Source organism: Podarcis erhardii (genome assembly GCF_964252035.2).
Source record: "Podarcis erhardii genome assembly, chromosome: 7".
Lineage (NCBI taxonomy): Eukaryota > Metazoa > Chordata > Lepidosauria > Squamata > Lacertidae > Podarcis > Podarcis erhardii.
This window is the reverse complement of record NC_138511.1, coordinates 5799966-5820329: the sequence shown is the minus strand read 5'-3', so window position 1 is coordinate 5820329 and position 20364 is coordinate 5799966. Positions and strand designations below refer to the sequence as shown.

The 20364-nt window shown below is 43.3% G+C and overlaps 1 protein-coding gene across 3 annotated transcripts in view; it reads right to left on the bottom strand.

Annotated features, from left to right (window-relative positions):
- Positions 1-430: 430 nt before the first annotated feature.
- The window catches only part of LOC309345454 (tetraspanin-15-like), an 89549-nt gene continuing 69615 nt past the window's right edge, over positions 431-20364 (bottom strand). For all 3 annotated transcript variants that reach the window (XM_081868534.1, XM_081868533.1, XM_081868532.1), the window contains 3 exons: positions 17520-17573; positions 15579-15695; positions 431-961 (listed from right to left, as the gene is read on the bottom strand). In XM_081868534.1, the coding sequence (XP_081724660.1) occupies positions 731-961; positions 15579-15695; positions 17520-17573 (402 nt within the window). In that variant the 3' untranslated portion in view covers positions 431-730. The remainder of the gene's footprint in view (positions 962-15578; positions 15696-17519; positions 17574-20364) is intronic.

Sequence of the window (20364 nt, the reverse complement as noted above, 5' to 3'; positions counted from 1 at the left end):
GTGTGCAGCGTGTGATTATTGCTGAGCTGAAACAGGGTCTTCGTTGCCAAGGCAGACACCCACTTTTTGCAACACTTTGGTGTAGTAAACTTGCCAGAGTGCCAAGAGGAAATCCCCTCGATGTTTTTTGGCAGCACAGTGACACCAGTCTACATGAAGACATGCTTGTTCCTCAGTGATGCCCACAAAGGCAGATCTGATGACTATACAGCTATGACACCATCATTATCCCTGGTTGACTGGGTTTATGTAGCCTTTAAAATGGTGTGAAGTCAGAGCTGCAGATAAATATAGTGGATTTCAGGGGACCAGATGCATCTGGGTGAGAAAAGAGGAGCATTTTGGAATTTTACACGGGATGCAAACATGTGCGACTTTCATGTTGTACCTGCTCCTACATTCCAGGATGCTTTCAGTGGAAGATATTGGATAAAGGCAAGAACATATTTTATTTCCAAAAAAGACATACAAAAAAAGTGTGGAATCATAAAATAATAAAAAATGCTATCTCAGGACACTCACCAAACCCAAATTAACCCACATTAACACCAACCAACCACACCCTTCTTGAAGACTGTGTGGGATTTTAAAGACATAGCACCCTTTGTCATACCTACTTCTCGCTTTGCTAAATGAAACAAATCACAATGCTACCCTGCATCTACGGATTCACTAAGCCTTGACCAGACTCTCTCAGAAAGCCGGTCTTGCAGACAGTCCCAAAATACAATCAAACTTTACTCTGGAAGATGTCATCATTTACTGTGTCATCCTCTTTGTCAAGGACTGGTAAGTAGCCACCTTCACGGGGCAAACACCAGCACCAACCAGCACCAGTGAGGTCCAGAGAGGCAAAGTCGAAGTCAGCCATGTCTAGTGCCTTGAAATCCACAGTGTCCAGCCTGTAATGAATCTCGTTGAGCTTTTGCCAGTATAACCAGGCCATCACCAAACCTACTGCCTGCAAGAAAAGATGGAGACAAAATTACTTGTTAACATGTGTGCTTTAAAATGCAATTATGACAGGGTATGTATGTGTACAGCCAGGGTTTCCCTAATACAACAGTGTGAGTATGCGTAACCCAAGCAAAGCTGCTTTAATAGAAGAACCTGCAGGGAAAGTTCACAGCAAGTAAGAACAGCTGTGTTTACCTTCCATGGTGCAGCACAGCAGCCACCGTGCAAAAGGCAATGGGTCCATTTGGGCACTCTTGGAAGCTAACCTTATTAGCAGCAGAGGTACCTTTAGTTGGTCCTTGCAAAAAAGCTAATGCAATTCTAAGGCTGCATCAGCAGAAGTCAAGTGTCCAGGTCAAGGGAAGTCATAAAGGTAAAGGTAAAGGGCCCCTGACAGTTAAGTCTAGTCGCGAACAACTCTGGGGTTGTGGCACTCATCTTGCTTTATTGGCTGAGGGAGCCAACGTTTGTCCACAGACAGTTTTTCCGGGTCACATGGCCAGCATGATTACACTGCTTCATGTGAAACCAGAGCAGCGCACAGAAATACCGTTTACCTTCCTGCCAGAGCAGTACCTATTTATCTACTTGCACTTTGACGTGCTTTCGAACTGCTAGGTTGGCAGGAGCAGGGACCGAGCAACAGGAGCTCACCCCGTCGCGGGGATTCGAACTGCTGATCTTCCGATCAGCAAGCCCTAGGCTCAGTGGTTTAGACCACAGCGCCACCCGTGTCCCAAGGGAAGTCACAGTCCCACTCTTTTCTGCCTTGGTCAGACCACACCTGGAATTCTGTGTCCAATTCTGGGCACCACAATCTAAGAAGGATGTTGACAAGCAGAGGAGGGCAACCAAGATGAGGAGAAACAGTTAAGGACTTTAAAAGTACAAACTTGAAGGCCTGATACAAGGAGTGTGGTGTGTTGAAACTTGAAGGCCTGATACAAGGAGTGTGGTGTGTTGCCCTTACAGAAAAAACGACTCCCAAATTAAGAATGGCAAGAAGAACAAAGCATGAAGATACCTTTGTGGGAGAATTGTGGATCTTCATTTCGTTCACAAATTCTCCAGAAAACCAGAGATCAGTTTTGTTTATACTAGCTTGTAGATCCCTTAATACCATGTTTTATAGATGCATAGTTTTATTAGTTGTGATGTATGTGTGGGAATGTAGGTTTTCATAATGTATTTTTTGGGGGGTATTTGTTTTATTTTATTTAAATAAGGATCCTGCGCAGTGGAAGCTCATTTTCAAAAAGATTGCTCATATTGCTTAATCACTCTAAAACTTACAGAAGCCCAATATATAATATTAGATTGAAAAAGAACTCCCTTTATTGCCTCTGCCAAGAACAGCCCCGTTTATGATTCAGTCTGTTAACCGTCCCTCTGACGTGGTAGCGCACACATCCCAGCTCCCTGAGCAGTGAGAGGTCCAAAGGCAGCGCCATGAAGGCTGTGCAGCACAAGCCTGCTTATATTTACTCAGCAGTAAGTCCCAATGCATTTAATGTAAAACTAGGGGTTTAGCAACTAGCACAAGCTGGAATGAGCCTGGTGGGTGGGATTCTGGCTCACACGTCAACTTTAAACCATTGGGTTATGAAGCTGGTTTGTTCAACTAACTGCAGCTTGTAATAAATGACAATCTCTGGTTTGTATGAAGTAACAAGCCCGATTCCATGAAAGCAAAACTAACCTCTGTCTTTTTTTTTGCTTTGGGTGATGTTTGCCTTTTTCTTTGGTATGTGTGGGCTATTTTTTGTTTTTATTTTCCCTTTATGTTGTTGTTTGATTACAGAAAATGAATAAAAAGAAGTTAAAAAAAAGAGAAACTTGCTTGGGTTTGTAACAGCTAACGGACGTAGTAATTAACCATGGTTTACTATTACAGTGGTACCTCGGGATGTGAACAGGATCCGTTCCGGAGCCCCGTTCGCATCCTGAAGCGAACGCAACCCGCATCCGCATGTCGCCGTTTCCGCGTGATGTCATTTTGACTGTATGCGCATGCGCGCACAGCGAAACCCGGAAGTAACGCTCTCCATTACTTCTGGGTCTCTGTAGAGCACAACCTGAAAATACTTAACTTGAAGCACATTTATCCCGAGGTATGACTGTACATGCGAATGCAACTACTTGCTTCACTGGGATTTATTTCTATGACATCACATGAATGGACTGCTGAAATCCCGTTGATGGACAGTTCTGCGGGCACAGTGGATCCCTGCACTCAGCAGAATTCAACACCCGCGCTTCCCACCAGCTAATGAGCAGGGAGAGCACAAGTTCTACTTGCTTCAGATGTGCACAGAGTCAATCCTGTGGGGAACTGGTGCATGCAGTCTGTTCCTGCAGAAAGCTGTTCAAATCTGCTTGGTTTGGCTGTGTGCATCTGGCTGGACTGATCCCAGCCGCCCATCCGCTGATCGACGAGGAGTTCAATCCTGCTTGGTCACTAGCTCCCTTCACCCCCGCTAGCCAACTTTGACAGGTAGGTGGACTCGCCCACCTCTCAAATCTTGCCCGCCTGTCAAAGTTGGCCTAGGTGCAGGGGGCAGGTAATTAAATATCTGGCCCATGGGGCCAAGAAGGTTTCCCATCCCTGTACTCCAGTATACTGTCAGGATAACTGTAATAACTACACAAGGTATAATCCTGCCCACCCTTCACCATGTGATCCCAGGTTGAGTTGCAACAATTTAAATATAAAATATTAAAATTAGGTAAAACTAAATGAGTAATGGGACGCAGGTGGCGCTGTGGGTAAAACCGCAGCGCCTAGGACTTGCCGATTGTATGGTTGGCGGTTCGAATCCCCGCGGCGGGGTGAGCTCCCATCGTTCGGTCCCAGCTCCTGCCCACCTAGCAGTTCGAAAGCACCCTTAAGTGCAAGTAGATAAATAGGTACTGCTTTATAGCGGGAAGGTAAACAGCGTTTCCGTGTGTTGCGCTGGTGCTGGCTCGCCAGAGCAGCGTCATCACACTGGCCACGTGACCCGGAAGTGTCCTCGGATGGTGCCGGCTCCCGGCCTCTAGAGTGAGATGAGCACGCAACCCTAGAGTTGGACACGACTGGCCTTTGGGCAGGGGTACCTTTACCTTTACCTTTACCTTTAAATAAGTAATAGTGCATAGGAGCCAACTCCTAGAGGCCCAGGAGTCTTGCTCTCTCCCCAATAAAATATTTGAGGGGGTCACTCCCCCCCCCCAAGTTGATGGGCATTGCCATTCAAATGGTGTGCATGCACTGCGTCATGTGATTGATTACACAGGGCGGGGCTTACTCCTTATGCTATGCATGTATACTCTGAAGTAAACCTCCTTGTGTTCAGCAGGGCTTACTCACTGGTGTGCTTAGGACTGCAGTCTGTGGTGTAATGCTTGGGGTTGGATCATGGCCTGCTCAGCCATGAAGCTCACTTCACAGGGTTGTTGTGAGGATAAAATGGGGAGGAGAACCATGTGACCACCTTGAGGAAAAGGTGGTATATAAACGTAATATTTATTTTTTAAGAATGTAACAAAAGCTCTGCTTCAGTGTATAATATGCCAAACATAAAGAGCTGAGGCAATGTTGGGTACCAGCACCTAACTTATGACAGTAAAGAAGGATTAGACAGATTCATGGAGGATATATTATATATATTTGTGTGTATACACATGAAAGCTCATACTTAGCTTATACTTAGTTGGTCTTTAAGGTGCTACTGGAAACACCCACACACACCCACACACTCACAGTGGTACCTTGGGTTAAGTACTTAATTTGTTCTGGAGGTCCGTTCTTAACCTGAAACTGTTCTTAACCTGAAGAACTACTTTAGCTAATGGGGCCTACTGCTGCCACCACGCCACCAGAGCATGATTTCTGTTCTCATCCTGAAGCAAAGTTCTTAACCGAAGGTAGTTTCTGGGTTAGCAGAGTCTGTAACCTGAAGCGTATGTAACCTGAAGCGTATGTAACCTGAGGTACCACTGTATGTATATGGAAAGATTCTTCTAAAGACTGTCTTAAGACAAAAAGACTTGATTCTTTTAAGGGAGTTCTTTTTGGATCATCTTTTAATATAATTTTTTTTAAGAAACCTTTCTTCTTGTTATTTATTACAGTGGTACCTCGGGTTAAGTACTTAATTGTTCCGGAGGTCCGTTCTTAACCTGAAACTGTTCTTAACCTGAAGCACTACTTTAGCTAATGGGGCCTCCCGCTGCCGCTGCGCTGCCAGAGCACGATTTCTGTTCTCATCCTGAAGCAAAGTTCTTAACCTGAAGCACTATTTCTGGGTTAGCGGAGTCTGTAACCTGAAGCGTATGTAACCTGAAGTGTATGTAACCCGAGGTACTACTGTATTACTATGACAAACCAACACGGCTACCTACCTGAATCATGGAGGATAAGTTTGCTAGCAACTACTAGCCATGATAGCTATGCTCCAGTTCTACTGCTGGAGGCATTACATCTTCAAAGACAGTATCTGTTTCTAGGGATTACAAGTGGGGAAAGCACGGTTGCAGGCAGGTCTTGCCGGTGGGCTTCCCATGGGCATGTGAGCACAGGATGTTGCGTGAAATGGACCTTTGCCCAGATCCATCAGCCAGTCTCTTCTCGTGTTCCTGCGTTCCAAGCATAATAGGAGGACACAGACTCCTGAAAACAGGTAGCTTCCTATTATGTGGGCCACTATTCATAACGTAGACAACCATCTGGAGAAGTGCTGACAGAGGCTGAGATTCCAGCAACTGCCAGATCAGCCTAAAAATCTATAAACTGGGCCTTTGTTATTTCAGATCAAGAGAGAGAGCTCAATATGGTATATTGTGAGCAGGAAAATGTATTCATTAGTGACAAGCGCTATTTCTTCATTCGCAAAGTGGGCTTATTTATAACTTTCCACCTGATATCTCCCTTGATAACGGTCCCAATGCAGCAATTGCAAGCAATATACTATAACAGAGAATGTGTTCTGTTCTTCAAAAAATAATCAGGTAGAAGCTGTTAGCTAGGAAACAGATGCTGATGATAAATAATGATTGTAAGAGCATTAATCAGCACCATCCTGTGTGCACTAGGAACAGCAGGCATTCAGGAAAAATCAGAGAAGTTGCTTGATTTGCATTAACTTCTTGATCACTCTAATGACAGCTTATTTGCAGGAAAACAGCTTGAACCAAATTCAATGAAACTATGGCCTACAGCAGACACGTCTCTTCTCCCTCCCCCAGATATATTGTTTAAGAGTCACTGCCACCCATTATATGTGCACTCATAATTTTAGCCCATAAAATTTTAGCTCATAATTTTATGGTTCTGAGATCAGACAGGTTGTGTGCATGTCTGCATGTGTGTGCTTTAAAAATCTGCAGTGCCTCTTTGATTAGACAATCTTAGCCAGGGAAAAAATCAGTAAGTGTTCGCATCAGTCTATCATACTGCGCTCAAGTCTCTTAAAAGTCTCCTGTATCTCCAGGTAATGATGTTTTTTTGATGCCACCAGCTGTGATGAAGTTGTTTGGCTCAACTTCATTCAGCTTTTCAACCTAGTGAGGTTGACATAAAAGGCACCAACTATTTCTACTTACAAAGGGTAGTTGGGGATTTTCTGGTAATTGTCCCTGGAAAATCACCCTGCCTGGTTTTCTTTTTCTTTTTGCCTTAAAAACCTTTGAAAATTGCACTAAGTTGCACTGCTGCCATAATAAACACACCCCAAACTAAAACCAATCCCTGCAGCCTCTCATTCTTATAAAATACTGCTATACTTATAAGCTATTCCAACTCTAAACCTCCGTGGGTAGCACCAGCAATCTGGATATTATGGTTGGTTGTGCTCTCTGTATGTTGCCTTGGCAGGATCTTTGTTTTGAAAGATGGGATATAAAGAAACAAGCATCTGCATGAAAACCTCTACTTGCAACATAATTTTGCAGTCATAGATGATGACATTGTATTGCTAGCACGTCTATTTGCATGCCTGCTGTTCTCCTAAGAAATTATTTCTGGTGTGGTAGGTCTTTGGAATCAGTAAGTTTGGTGCTGTGCTGAATTATCCAACAGGCAGACCACACATATACTTAGGGATCCAGCAAAGCAAAAAAAATGAGAAAATTTTGAAAGAATTTGACATATTACAAATAAAGCAGCTAAGTATGTTACGATATGGATGCAATGCAGCTGCAAAGTGCTAGCTTGAAAAGTAAACATGATGGGAATGTTGGGACTGCCCGTGGGAATCAGAGGGACAGTCAATTCACAGTGCGAAACACCGGAATTAGCTCAGAGTGTAATATGAGCTCTTCCGTTTGTTCCTGTCCAGGAAGTGTTTGTCACTAGACTGCTGGAGTTTGAAGAGAGCAGTCATGTTTTTTGTAATGCTGCAAAGACAGAAATAAAGGCATGTAAATACGTTTCTGTCTAACTCTTTCCCCTGCCAGGGGGCAGGAAAGAGGGGTGTGTTCTTCTCACGCTGAGAAGGATCGCCTATCAAGACCTAGCCTGGATCTTGCTGGGGAATGCAGCCAGGGAGGTCAACAGGGAATCATGCCGGGTGCCTGGGAGAGTTGCCAGTTTCTCCTGATAAAGGCTTGATTTCCGACAGTAATCACCATGGGGAAAATCAGAACTCTGATTTCCTTATACTCCACACTCCTCCCACATTTTTGGTCCTCTTTTTATTACTAATATCCACCTAAACCAGGGAGACATTAACAAAATAATGCAAGAAAAATGGATCCCGGCATGTGCTGCACATGACATACATGCATGCACATTTCAGCACACATGCAAACTTTGTCATTTCAAAAAATATTTTTTTTTTGGTTTAGTATTGGTTTTATTTTGAATTACATACAGGGGTTGGGCACCACAATCTTTTCTGTGCTTAGGACCTCTAAAGGTCTTTATAGAGATTCAGGGCAGATAAAACAAAGTCTTCATGAAGTGCATAGCTAAATGATGGAACTTGTTCCCACAGAGGGCCGTGATGGCCACCAACCTCGATGTCTTTAAAAGATGATTAGGCAAATTCATGGAGGAGGAGAGAATGCTCTCGATGGCTAATGGCAATGATGGCTATGCTCTGCCTTCATAGCTGGAGGCAGCAATGCTTCTGAATATCAGCTGATTGAAACCACAGGTGGGGAGAAAGAGAGAGTGCTCTTGCCTTCCAATCCTCCTTGCAGGTTTCTCACTGGGGCATCTGGTTGGCTACTCTTGAGAACAGGATGTTGGGCTAGGTGGGCCTGATCCAGCAGGCCCTTCTTAAGTTCTTATTTCTCAATTTGGCCCTGGCTTGGTAAGATGCTTTCACGCAACAGTCAGTTTTCAGATTAATACCAGAGACGGCTCCCAGACAGGATGGTCACTGGTGAAGATAGATTTGTGCAATGCATACAAGTTCAATTTGCTAGCTCAGAAGTACAGTGGTAGTTTGAGTTACAGACGCTTCAGGTTACAGACTCCGCTAACCCAGAAATAGTACCTTGGGTTAAGAACTTTGCTTCAGGATGAGAACAGAAATCACGTGGCCGCAGCGAGAGGCCCCATTAGCTAAAGTGGTACTTCAGGCTAAGAACAGTTTCAGGTTAAGAACGGACCTCCAGAATGAATTAAGTTCTTAACCCAAGTTCTTAACCCACTCTATCTGCGTGTAACAGTGTTGGTTGTGGTTTTTTTTAGCATAGCAATTCTCAAGGGTTTGAGTTGCCTAACTTTAGATTGAATAAAATAATTTGAATTAAATTGAATGAAGCTGTGACTGATGGACACACACCGACTGCTACGGTAATTTGCTCCAGGTACTGTAAGTACAGCTAGAAATTAGCATTTGACTAAAAAACACAACTGTGCCTATAATGTGACCACCCATCTACGTGGAGATGTCACAGCAGAGAAGAAACACCCACAGGTCTAAACAGGTGCATGCAAAATTGTAGTTTCTGCTTGAGGCATGTTATGTGCTCTCCATGAACAGCGAGAAAATGCAGTTTCCCTACTCAGGCTCTTCTTAAGTCTTAATCTGGCCCTGGGCTGGTGGGATACTTTCAAGCAACAGCCTGTTGGCAGATTAATGCCATTGACTCTCATGGCTCAGTTTAGCTACATTTGATTTCTAAAGGGCTCTCACAGCTGTTTCTTCAGAGCTTCTGAACTGTCACTTTCTTGAAAATTAGATTTATACCAATGGCGATTAGTGTCAATATGAAGAGAACTAAGTGACAAGAGCAATATTTATTAAGTTAAGCTGAACAATTTCTGTTTCGTGTTGGCTTTGTTGTGTATAAACAATACTAATGACTTTCTTTAGTGCTAATCGATCTGGTAAACAGCCTTGTAAACTGAAATGGGTGAAGAGAAGAGTTTATATGAAGTGCTCTATCAATTAGACAACACTGTCTCTGTTAATTGCAAGGGAACATACAGAAGTCAGGAGATGGGCTGAACAATTAGCTGCTGACAGCCATATCCACTTAACTATGAATTAACAGGTGAATGTTTTCACTGACAAATCCATTTACACCCGGGAGAAGCTGGGACGCACTCTTAGGATAGTCACTGAATTCTCTGTGATGTTTGTTTGTTTGTTTAGTCGTGTCCGACTCTTCGTGACCCCATGGACCAGAGCACACCAGGCACTCCTGTCTTCCACTGCCTCCCGCAGTTTGGTCAGACTCATGTTTGTAGCTTCGAGAACACTGTCCAACCATCTCGTCCTCTGCCGTCCCCTTCTCCTTGTGCCCTCCATCTTTCCCAACATCAGGGTCTTTTCCAGGGAGTCTTCTCTTCTCATGAGGTGGCCAAAGTATTGGAGCCTCAGCTTCACGATCTGTCCTTCCAGTGAGCACTCAGGGCTGATTTCCTTAAGAATGGATACGTTTGATCTTCTTGCAGTCCATGGGACTCTCAAGAGTCTCCTCCAGCACCATAATTCAAAAGCATCAATTCTTCGGCGATCAGCCTTCTTTATGGTCCAGCTCTCACTTCCATACATCACTACAGGGAAAACCATGGCTTTAACTATACGGACCTTTGTTGGCAAGGTGATGTCTCTGCTTTTTAAGACGCTGTCTAGGTTTGCCATCGCCCTTCTCCCAAGGAGCAGGCGTCTTTTAATTTCGTGACTGCTGTCACCACCTGCAGTGATCATGGAGCCCAAGAAAGTAAAATCTCTCACTGCCTCCATTTCTTCCCCTTCTACTTGCCAGGAGGTGATGGGCCGAGTTTGAACTCTCTGTGATAGTTCAAGTAAAAAAAATGGCATCTGGTTTTACATTACCCAGTTAAAAATAAACAATGGTGTGTCGAGATGAGAGCTCTTAAAGGTACCATGTGCTCCTCTGGTCTCATTTTGTAAAGTATATGTGTGAGACAACTGCAGCAGTGCTGTGAACTGGGCTTGTGTATTGCAGGACATAGCCATAAGGACAGAAGAGCCTGCAGGATCAGGCCAAGGGCCCATCTAGTCCAGCATCCTGTTCTCACAGGGGCCAACCAGATGCCTGTGAAAGACCAGGGAGCAGAACATGAGCAGAAGACCACTCTCCTCTCCTGCGGTTTCCAGCCACTGGCATTTGGAATCATTGCTGCCTCCAACTGTGAAGGCAGAGCAGAGCCATTGTGGCTGAATTTAAGCCATCCAAGTTGGTGGCCATCCCTGTGTCCTTGGGGAGCAAGTTTCATAGTTTGACTATGTGCTGCATGAAGAAGTCCTTTTTTTATATGTCCCAAATCTTCCAATTGTCCTAAATCTTCCAACATTCAGCTACACTGAATGTCCATGAGTTCGAGTGTTATGAGAGGGAGAAACAACTTTTCTCTGTCTACTTTCTCCATGCCAGGCACCATTTTTTAAACTTCTAGCCTGTTGTATCCCTTCTATCAAAGTGATACAAGGGAGCCATTATTGCCTGTGGTGTGCAATACACCACACTGCTGTCTCAGGTCAAACACTGGTGACAATGGTGAGAAAAAAGGTGGTTTGGTGGGTCTAATCCAGCCCATTGGCTGTAGGTTCACCACCACTATTTTAAGCTGTATGTAGTTGTGGTGTAGTGGTTAAGAGCGGTAGTCTCGTAATCTGGTGAACCGGGTTCGCGACTCCGCTCCTCCACCTGCAGCTGCTGGGTGACCTTGGGCCAGTCACACTTCTCTGAAGTCTCTCAGCCCCACTCACCTCACAGAGTGTTTGTTGTGGGGGAGGAAGAGAAAGGAGATTGTGAGCCACTTTGAGACTCCTGAATAAGAGTGAAAGCTGGGATATCAAATCCAAACTCTTCTTCTTCTTCTTCTTGTGCACAGCATTTACCAAAGACATAAAACTGAAAATAAGGCAAGTTGCTGGGTTTGTTTGTTTGTTTGTTTTTAATATAACTACCTCCCCTTCATCCCTCTGCCCTACTGGTGGTAGCACCATGGGAAGTGCAGGGACTGGGGAAGGTTAGGGGGAAACTCGTAGGCAAGTTGTTTCTCTTCTCTTCTCTCTCCTACACTGTCCCCCACGATGGGGAAGCTCCAGGGGCCATCATAAGGCTCAAATACTGGCTTGTAGCTGTGGATTCTTACCAAAAGAGAACCATCTCCCTTGCAAAAAATTATGAAGGATGCCAGCATAATGGATGGGATCAGTTTGAGAGCAACCAATAGAGTAACACTTGCAATTCAACAGACCGCTGTGGGGAACAGACACTGTCCCCCTGGTTTTCACCTCCCTAACCACCTACCCAGTCTGCCCAGTTTGCATGAGTGTTACCCAGCAAGACGAACACTCTCCTTCACTTCCTCTAATTTTAGGATGGATATTGATGACTTGGAGAGAACACAGAGAAAAGCTTTTAAAACATTTTCTTCTTTTTTTTTGGTTTTGTTAACAGTTATACAGTCAAAGTGCACCGAGTCTTGTGATGTGTGAAGACCAAAAGGCCAGAAATTGTTTTTACTGTTCTACAATATTAATAAAGCATCCAGAATATGCTTTTCTCTAAAGCCATGCAGATTCTGGCTAATACAGTGCAAGTTATTATTACTGCATCTGAATCATCTACTTAACAAAACTATATTGACATTTGAAAGAAGAGAGCTCAAGTTTGTTTATCTTGGCAAAACCATCACTAACAATTTTTTTGCTTAATGTGAATAATGTGTTTATTGAAGCAATGGACAGTTTTCGGTTTTATGGGGTGCTAAAGAGCATTTATTTCCTTCTTTTAAAACACTTTGTTTTTGTAAATGATATGCTAAATGCCTTCCTGTCACTTAGCAACCTTCCCTGATTTTCAGAAAGTCTTCTTTGAGGATTATAAATGGATGTTAATCAGCTGGGGGGTTGGAGGGTTGCTATGGCTGGAGAGGACTTTGTGTGCTTTGAGGAAGAGAGACATTTCACCTGCTTACTTTAAAGGGAACAGAAGCAGTGAATGGGAGGAGGATAGCATTCCCTTGCTTGATCACAGCAGGCATTGCAAAGGGAGAGGGCAGCGCCACAGGGGCTCCCTGCCAGCTCTGCCGAAAGACCCCCAACTCCTCCTCTCATTGAAACCTTTCTGCTCCAGCTGGTCTTCGAAAGAATTCTGTTACTATGAATCAGTGCCTGGGTTTTCTTTTTTCCTCTGCTCGCGCAGTCCCTTTTCCTTTCGTGGAATTCCGAGCAGGGACTGTCCAGCACTGGAATATATGTACCCTGTCCTGGAGACTCTTTCTGGCTGAAGAGTGGGATAGAAATAATTCAAAAAGTTGTGATTAAGGGGCTTGTGTGGTACTGCCATGCACTCCACCAACTAGGTTATGCGATCCAATGCGGCCAGGGAGTGGCCTCACTGATTAGCTTCCAGAAAAATGCCAGCTAGCATTATGGCTTCCGTTTCAAACCAGAGCTCAACGTCAGTGCAGTCCATGGCTCTGTTCCTGAACTGCTCAGTGCTTGGAGTTCCCCAGCTAGGCTGGAGTCCTGGCTTCCCTCAGCACTCTAGTTAGCCAACCTGCAAGCGCCAATCCTGGTGCACCCAGCTGTGCCTTTTACCAGCTGCAACTGGTTTGACAGCTATGGCCATTCCTGGACTGGGAAAGTCTGGCCACAGTAGTTCACTGGTTATTTCAAGCTTGGATTACTGCAATGCACTCTGTGGGGCTTCCCTTGTGCTTGGTTCGGAAGTTGCAGTTAGTGCAAAATGCTACAGCATGATTGCAGCCCTGTTTAGGGAAGCTTTTAATGTTTAATAGGTTAATGTTTAATAGGAAGCCACCCAGAGTGGCTGGAGAAACCCAGCCAGTTGGGCAGAGTATAAACAATAAATTATTATTATTATTATTAGTATTATTATTATTATTATTATTATTATTATTACTACTACTACTACTACTACTGACAGGAGTGAGGACTTGTCAGCATAGAACAACTGTGCTCAGAAATCTCGGCTGGTTTCTGATTTGCTACTGGGTCAAGTTCAGGTTGTTACTATTAGTATAGGGCCTTTAACAACTTGGGACCAGTTTACCTGCAAGATCGCCTTACTTCATATGCACCCATTCACTGCTTTGATCAGCATAAATGGCTCTGTTTCTGGTGTCAGTTTGTAAGAACTCCCTTCCTGCTTATGTCAGCCAGGCACTTCACTGTAGTGCCAAAAATATTTTTGCTTAGACAAGCCTACCCAGAAGCTTAGAAAGTTCATGCGAGTGTTAGTCAGTAATTTTAACTTTTTGAAAAATTTTAAATTATTTTTGTTAATTTTTCTTATTGATAATTTTATTGTTTTGGCGTTTTTTGTCAACAGCTTTGTGGTTGTGGTTGTTTTTAGTCATCAAGCGGCGTATAAATGGAGACCACTCCCCATGCTTGCTCTTCAACTTTTGCATGTGGAAACAGCCTAAGCTTCCACTCCCCTCTAATCCAACGATCTGCCTTGGATCCTGATCGCTGCCTGGCTTGGATTGTGCATCCCTGATGTGAGCTTCTGAATCTTCTCTCCTGCTTTTGGCTCTGTTAGCATGAGGTTGACTCTGGCTATTCAGCCTAAGTCTCCAACCAGACTACCTGAAGACAAGGCTGGCATCCAATGAATTCACAACTGTAGATGCTCAAAAACAGCCTGCCACAAGATGGTGCCCTCCAGATTAGGCTGCATCTCCCATCAGATCTACTCAGCATGGCGTGGACTGATGAGAGTTGCCATCCAAGACAACTGAAGAGGTTGGAGAAAGCTGCTCAACAAACTTGTGGAGTATTTGCAACCCTCCGAAACACAATACAAACCTCTGCTCAACTGGCTTAATATTTATTCATCACACTTATACCCCACTTTTCCCATCAAGGAGCTCAAGATGGTGCACACACTTCCCCCCTTTCAATTTTATCCTCATAACAACCCTGTGAGGTAGGTCAGGCTGAGAGACAGTGACTAGCACAAGGTCATCCGGTGAGCTTCATGGCTGAGCAGGGATTTGAACCCTGGTCTCCCAGGCTCTATTCTGACACTCTAACCACTATGCCACAACTGGCTCTTTAGGATAGCTAACGACACACATGATGTGCGTGCTTGTCACCAACACCATCTTTCTTCATCAGTGTGAAGAGCCTGCAGCCTCTGACTCTCGTGTCCCAGTCCCTGTTGGATACAAAGGTCATGGCACTAGCTGACTGGAAGGAGTCTGTGGACACATTTAAAAAGGCTGTTGGGCTCCAACCACATACAGGATTTCCCAAGGCAGAATAAAGCAATATTATGACTTCCCTTGTGTTAGTTTCCTAGAGATGAAGAGACAGAGCGGTTTTCTGATATGTGTAACAGATTGGAAACACAACTGAAAGCTAATGAAATATGATTAATTCTCCATTTGTAACAGCCATGGAATAAGTGGCTGTTAAACAGTAACAAGAGCATTTTTGGGTACATGACTGAATAATGTTATGATATATGAACCGGAAGTATGATAAATTATCTGCACTGATCAATTATCTATGTATCTGAATATGCATTTAAAAGAGGTTTTACAGGACATGAAGGTTAGAATCTAGGAAACTTGAGGTCCATGAGCAATGAAACAGAAAGCAACAGCAGGAAGCTTTTGATAAAAGGTACAGGAGACCTGCAAAACTTCAGCTGTGTTTTGCCTACCCACTCTGGATAGATTGGAGTGTAATTGGGGTTTATTGCAACCCATTTTCAGTGCCACAAATCAAGTTGAAAAAACATGGAAGGAAACTCTGGCAATTTTTCCATGTTGCTATCTGGAGTCTCTGAAAAAACGAGGTAAGGATCAGAATTCCAGAGGAAGAAACCAGGGGCTGTCAGTTAATGCAAATAGCCATACTGAATAATTTGGTGAGGGGCTGAGAGATTAGATATAGTTATAATGATTTTTTAAAAATAAAATAAAATCAGAAGTGGTTGTCCTGCATTTAATAATAATAATAATAATAATAATAATAATAATAATAATAATAATAATTATTTTATCAATACCCCAACCATCTGGCTTAATTAATGCAGAATTCTGTCTCTAAAAAAAGTATTTGGAATGTAGTTTCATGGTGATATATAGTAAATAAGTAATGTCTTCACCTCTGTTTTGGGGGAAAACACACACCTCTGAATAGCCATCCAGGAGCAACACATTGTTTACATACCTGTGGAAACAGTAGAGAGCAAACAATTCCAAAAGTGGCTTCAAAATTGTCTTTAAGCCACAAGCCGACCGCATGGATGCAGCCGCGTACGTGAATAGTGGCCACCAGCTCCAGGCGCTACAAAGAGAACAAATCACATTAAAGGCAATATTTTGAGTCTGAGTAAGTCCCTCAGCTCTCCTTGTAAATTACATGAAACTAACAGGGATCTCATGGGTCTACCAAAAACCAACTGGAATTATAAGATTTGATTCCAACATAGCGAGTCAAAAACAGCGTGCCTTGGAATCCCAGTTGCTGGGAATTGCAGGATGAGAGAGAGCTGCGGTTGAGCTCCGTTCCTGTTTGTGGGCTTCCCCTGGGGGCACCTGGTTGGTCACCATGAGAAGAAGAGGCTAGACCAGAAGGGACTTGGGCCTGTCAGATATTAGAACACCCGACTGATCGACAGGATATAATGGTGCAAGGACTGTCATTATCCGAAACCAGGAAGAAGGGAAGTTGGATAAAATCAGAATGAGAACTTTTCTTTTATAAATTATTTTATTTCTGGAATTAGTGTAATACTAATGAAACACTAAAATGTGCTGGAAAGAAATTAATTGGCTTTAGCAGAAAGGTTTGAAAGAGTTAAGTTTAAATATGGTCAAAATTTTGAAATTTTAATGTTTTGAAGGTAAGATAAGGTCAACGAAATTAAGGGTAAAATGAACTGTAAAATTTTTTTTTAAATGTTAATGATGTTGAAATGAAATGAAATGAAGCGGTTCTAATAATAAGGTAAAATAAGAATTTGTAAGAATGGATTGATATTAGATGAAAATTTGAAGTTATAATATATGAGGATAAATAACCAAGGGTAAATTAAGAGGGTATGAATTTGCTGAACTAAATTTTTAAATGGAATACAAAAAAGGAAGGTGAGAGGAAGTCAGGAAAATAAGTAAATGAATGGCAAGAAATGGAAAAAATGGATTTTTAATTTTTCTTTCTATTTTTTCTTTGTTTTATATTAAATTTTGGTTTTTGTATTTTTCTGGTGTTTTTTTTCTTTTTGTTCTTCTTAATTGTTCTATAACTTTTTTCTTGTTAAAATCTAATAAAATATTATTTAAAAAAAAACACAGAAGGGACTTTGGCCTGATCCAGCAGGGCTCTTGTGACATTTTATTTTATTATAATTTTTAAACAATCCAACAACATTTCAAATTTAGCAATCAATCATTCTACCTACGACTTCCCCTCCCTCCATCCATGGTTCCCTAAAAATTTCAATTTATGCTGCATATTATAGTTACTCTATACCTTCACCTTATCTCACAATAAAAACAAAAAGTTCGCTCCCACTGCTCTTCTTACTCAAATCCTATTTGTGTTCTACCTTTTTTTACACTGAGTTTTTAAGTATTCTGCAAACATTTTCCACGGCTCTTCTTACACTCTTATTCCAGAAGCCAGCCAGATGCCGCAATGGGAAGCTCACAAGTGAGACATGAGTTTCAGCTTATGATCCCTGGCACCTGGTACTCAGGACCTCCCACTGGAGGTAGCCCACAGGTGTTGGCAGCCTTGTTCCCCATGAATTTGTTTAGCTTGCATTTAATGCCAACCAAGATAGCTGCCCATCTTGTGGAACCAAATTCCATACCTGAACTATGTGCTGTGTGAGGAAGCCTTGCCTGTCACCTGTCCTTAAGCTCTCACTATTCGGCTTCATTGGGTGAGGACCTCAGTTGGTTTTACTATTACACAAGCAAGGAACAAAATGCCTCTTTATCTGCTTTGCTCCATGTGTATGTTTATAGCCTCCATGATGTCCCCTTCCCTTACTATCCCTTACTCCCCCCTCGTCTGCCTCACAAAGCACAACCTCCTCCCTCCACAAATGTCTGCTACCTAATGCCTGGCTCAGCCCTCAGGTACCTTAAAAATGTTTGTTACCTCTTTATTTAGTGTCTTGTATCCACACAGTGTGTTAATGACTTCTCCTGGGGCCTATTAAGAGAGGAAGAAGAAGATCCAAGCTCAATAACAGTGCAGGTGGATGGTGGGAATTTGTTGTTTTTAAAAGTCACAAGAAAGGTAAAAGAGGGTAGGGTTCTCTCTCTTTCTCTTAAGACTTTTCACCAGACCACAAAAACTGTTGACAAACCAAGCCACAAAGGAGTTTAATAAAGGCCACTCTCTGACCTTTTGAACACTTGCATTTGGAGAGTCAAAACTTTGCACTGAAAGCATCTCAGACTCTGCAGCAGCTTTTAAGATGGCTGGAAGTCTCCTTTAGATACTGTATTTTTCACTCTATATGACGCACCAGACCACAAGACGCACCTAGTTTTTGGAGGAGGAAAACAAGGAAAAAAATATTCTGAATCTCAGAAGCCAGAACAACAAGAGGGATTGCTGCGCAGCGAAAGCAGTGATCCCTCTTGCTGTTCTGGCTTCTGGGATAGCTGCGCAGCCTGCATTCGCTCCATAAGACGCACACACATTTCCCCTTACTTTTTAGGAGGGAAAAAGTGAGTCTTATACAGCAAAAAATACGGTATATTTGGGTCTTCCCTCTGGCACGTCAATCCTCTGACCCCCAGTTGTCACAGCGGTGGGGAAATAGGTATAATGCCAAACATTTTGCAAAATTCCAAGCAGTGATGAGGGTGATGGAAGGGGGGGGGGACAGCCTCAAGGCACATCAAGAGTACATGTGGAAAGGTGTCTTTTTTCAGCCTTTGCTCCATTTGCTAAGATAGATATATTCACTTCCTGTATGCCACCTCCATTCACAGAATCATCAAACTCCATCTACTCCAAACTCCTCCTATTCATTCAAGGAGAAGGCTGTCCTATGGCCCCGTCTGCATTAGAAATTTGAACTATTATAACATAGAATCCTGGGAGCTGTAGTTTGTTAAGAGGGCTAGGAGCAGTTATTAGAGGTCTCCTAACAACTAATGGACACGGGTGGTGCTGTGGGTTAAACCACAGAGCCTAGGACTTGCTGATCAGAAGGTCAGCAGTTCAAATCCCTGTGACGGGGTGAGCTCCCGTTGCTCAGTCCCTGCTCCTGCCAACCTAGCAGTTCAAAAGCACATCAAAGTGCAAGTAGATAAATAGGTACCACTCTGGCGGGAAGGTAAACGGTGTTTCCGTGCGCTGTTCTGGTTCGCCAGAGCGGCTTAGTCATGCTGGCCACATGACCCGGAAGCTGTCTGCGGACAAACGCCGGCTCCCTCGGCCAATAAAGCGAGATGAGCGCCGCAACCCCAGAGTCGGTCACGACTGGACCTTTACTTTTACTTTTACCAACTATTAGCATCCTTGACAAACAACAGCTCCCAGGATTCTCTGGGGGATGCCCTTTAAATGTGTAGTGTGGGCCTAAGTAGCTGGGTAGGTGGTGAGTTGTGATTATCTCTTTTTTATTTAAACAATTTATATACCACTTAACTACAATAGTATCTAAGCAGGTTGCAAAGATACTATACAAAAATATAAAGATCAGTTAAAAATACAAATTCCAACTGCAATTAAAATGCCTGCTGGAATAAAAACAGTCTCCAGCAGGTGTCAGAACTTCTGTAGGGAGGGTCCTGCTCAACCTCAGCTCAAAAGGAGAGCCATAAAATAGGGCCCACAATGCTAAACACACAGCTACTAGCGGATATGAGCCACACATCTGATCATCTAATTCCTTATATCCCAGCCCAAAGAAATGCAAATTGCATCTTTTGATCATTTTCTTTCTCCTCCATGCCTTCAAGGCAGACTTAATTTTCATTTTCAGACATTGTCTTTCTGACAGAAAAGGTTTTCCATAAATAATGATGTGTGACGTCTTTGCATAATCCTGTATTCCTTTTGACTCTTGCGGAACACAAGGTCCAGGAACTGAACATGCAAGTCAAGACAGGGCCTCCAGAAAGCCAAGGAATCCCTTTCCATTGATTTCCTTTGTCAGCCAAACACATTTGTAGTAGAGCCAAACAGAGAAGTAATATCAGTCCTCCTCATAGTAAAACCGAGGAGTTCTGAAGAACAAAGAAATCTAGAAGTGATTTTTTCCCTTTTCCTTTTTACTAACCACCATAGAACATGATTGAAATGCTCTTGGGCCTAATGCATAAACGTGAAGTGACTGCGAATTCCTATCTGGGTTACATTTCAGGCAGTTGTCCCTTGTCAATGGCATTTAAGCTAGAGGCAAAGAAGGGAGGTTTGGATCCCAAGGCCAAAATGAAAGCAATTCCATTAAGGTTGTATCCTAGCAGGGGAAAGTTCAGGCATTGGTTCAGGGTAATTGTTACCCTGGCAGTTGCAGTAACTGAAATGCTTTATTTACCACAGGCCACGGGTGATATTAAATATGAAAGGTAGCAATTGGTTGACTAAGAAGGTGGGAGACAGCAACACAACAGAGGTTTATAAAATTATGAAATGTGTGGAGAGATAAATAAATTATTTCCTCATGCTACAATTTGCCACAGATGAGAAGTGAGCGATGGGGGGCAGCCAGAGGGGCATAAGGAGGAGCTGAGCAAGCATTTAGGGCAGCCTTTCTCAACCTGTGGGTCCCCAGATGTTGTTGGACTACAACTCCCATCATCCCTGAGCTCTGGCCTTGCTAGCTAGGGGTGATGGGAGTTGTAGTTCAACAACATCTGGGGACCCACAGGTTGAGAAAGGCTGATTTTGGGTTTAAGAGCTGTATAATGAGTATGGTGTCCCACACAGCTGGCTGTGCTGTCATGATGTTGCCCTCGTGGCAAGATGGTGAGGGAGGCACTCA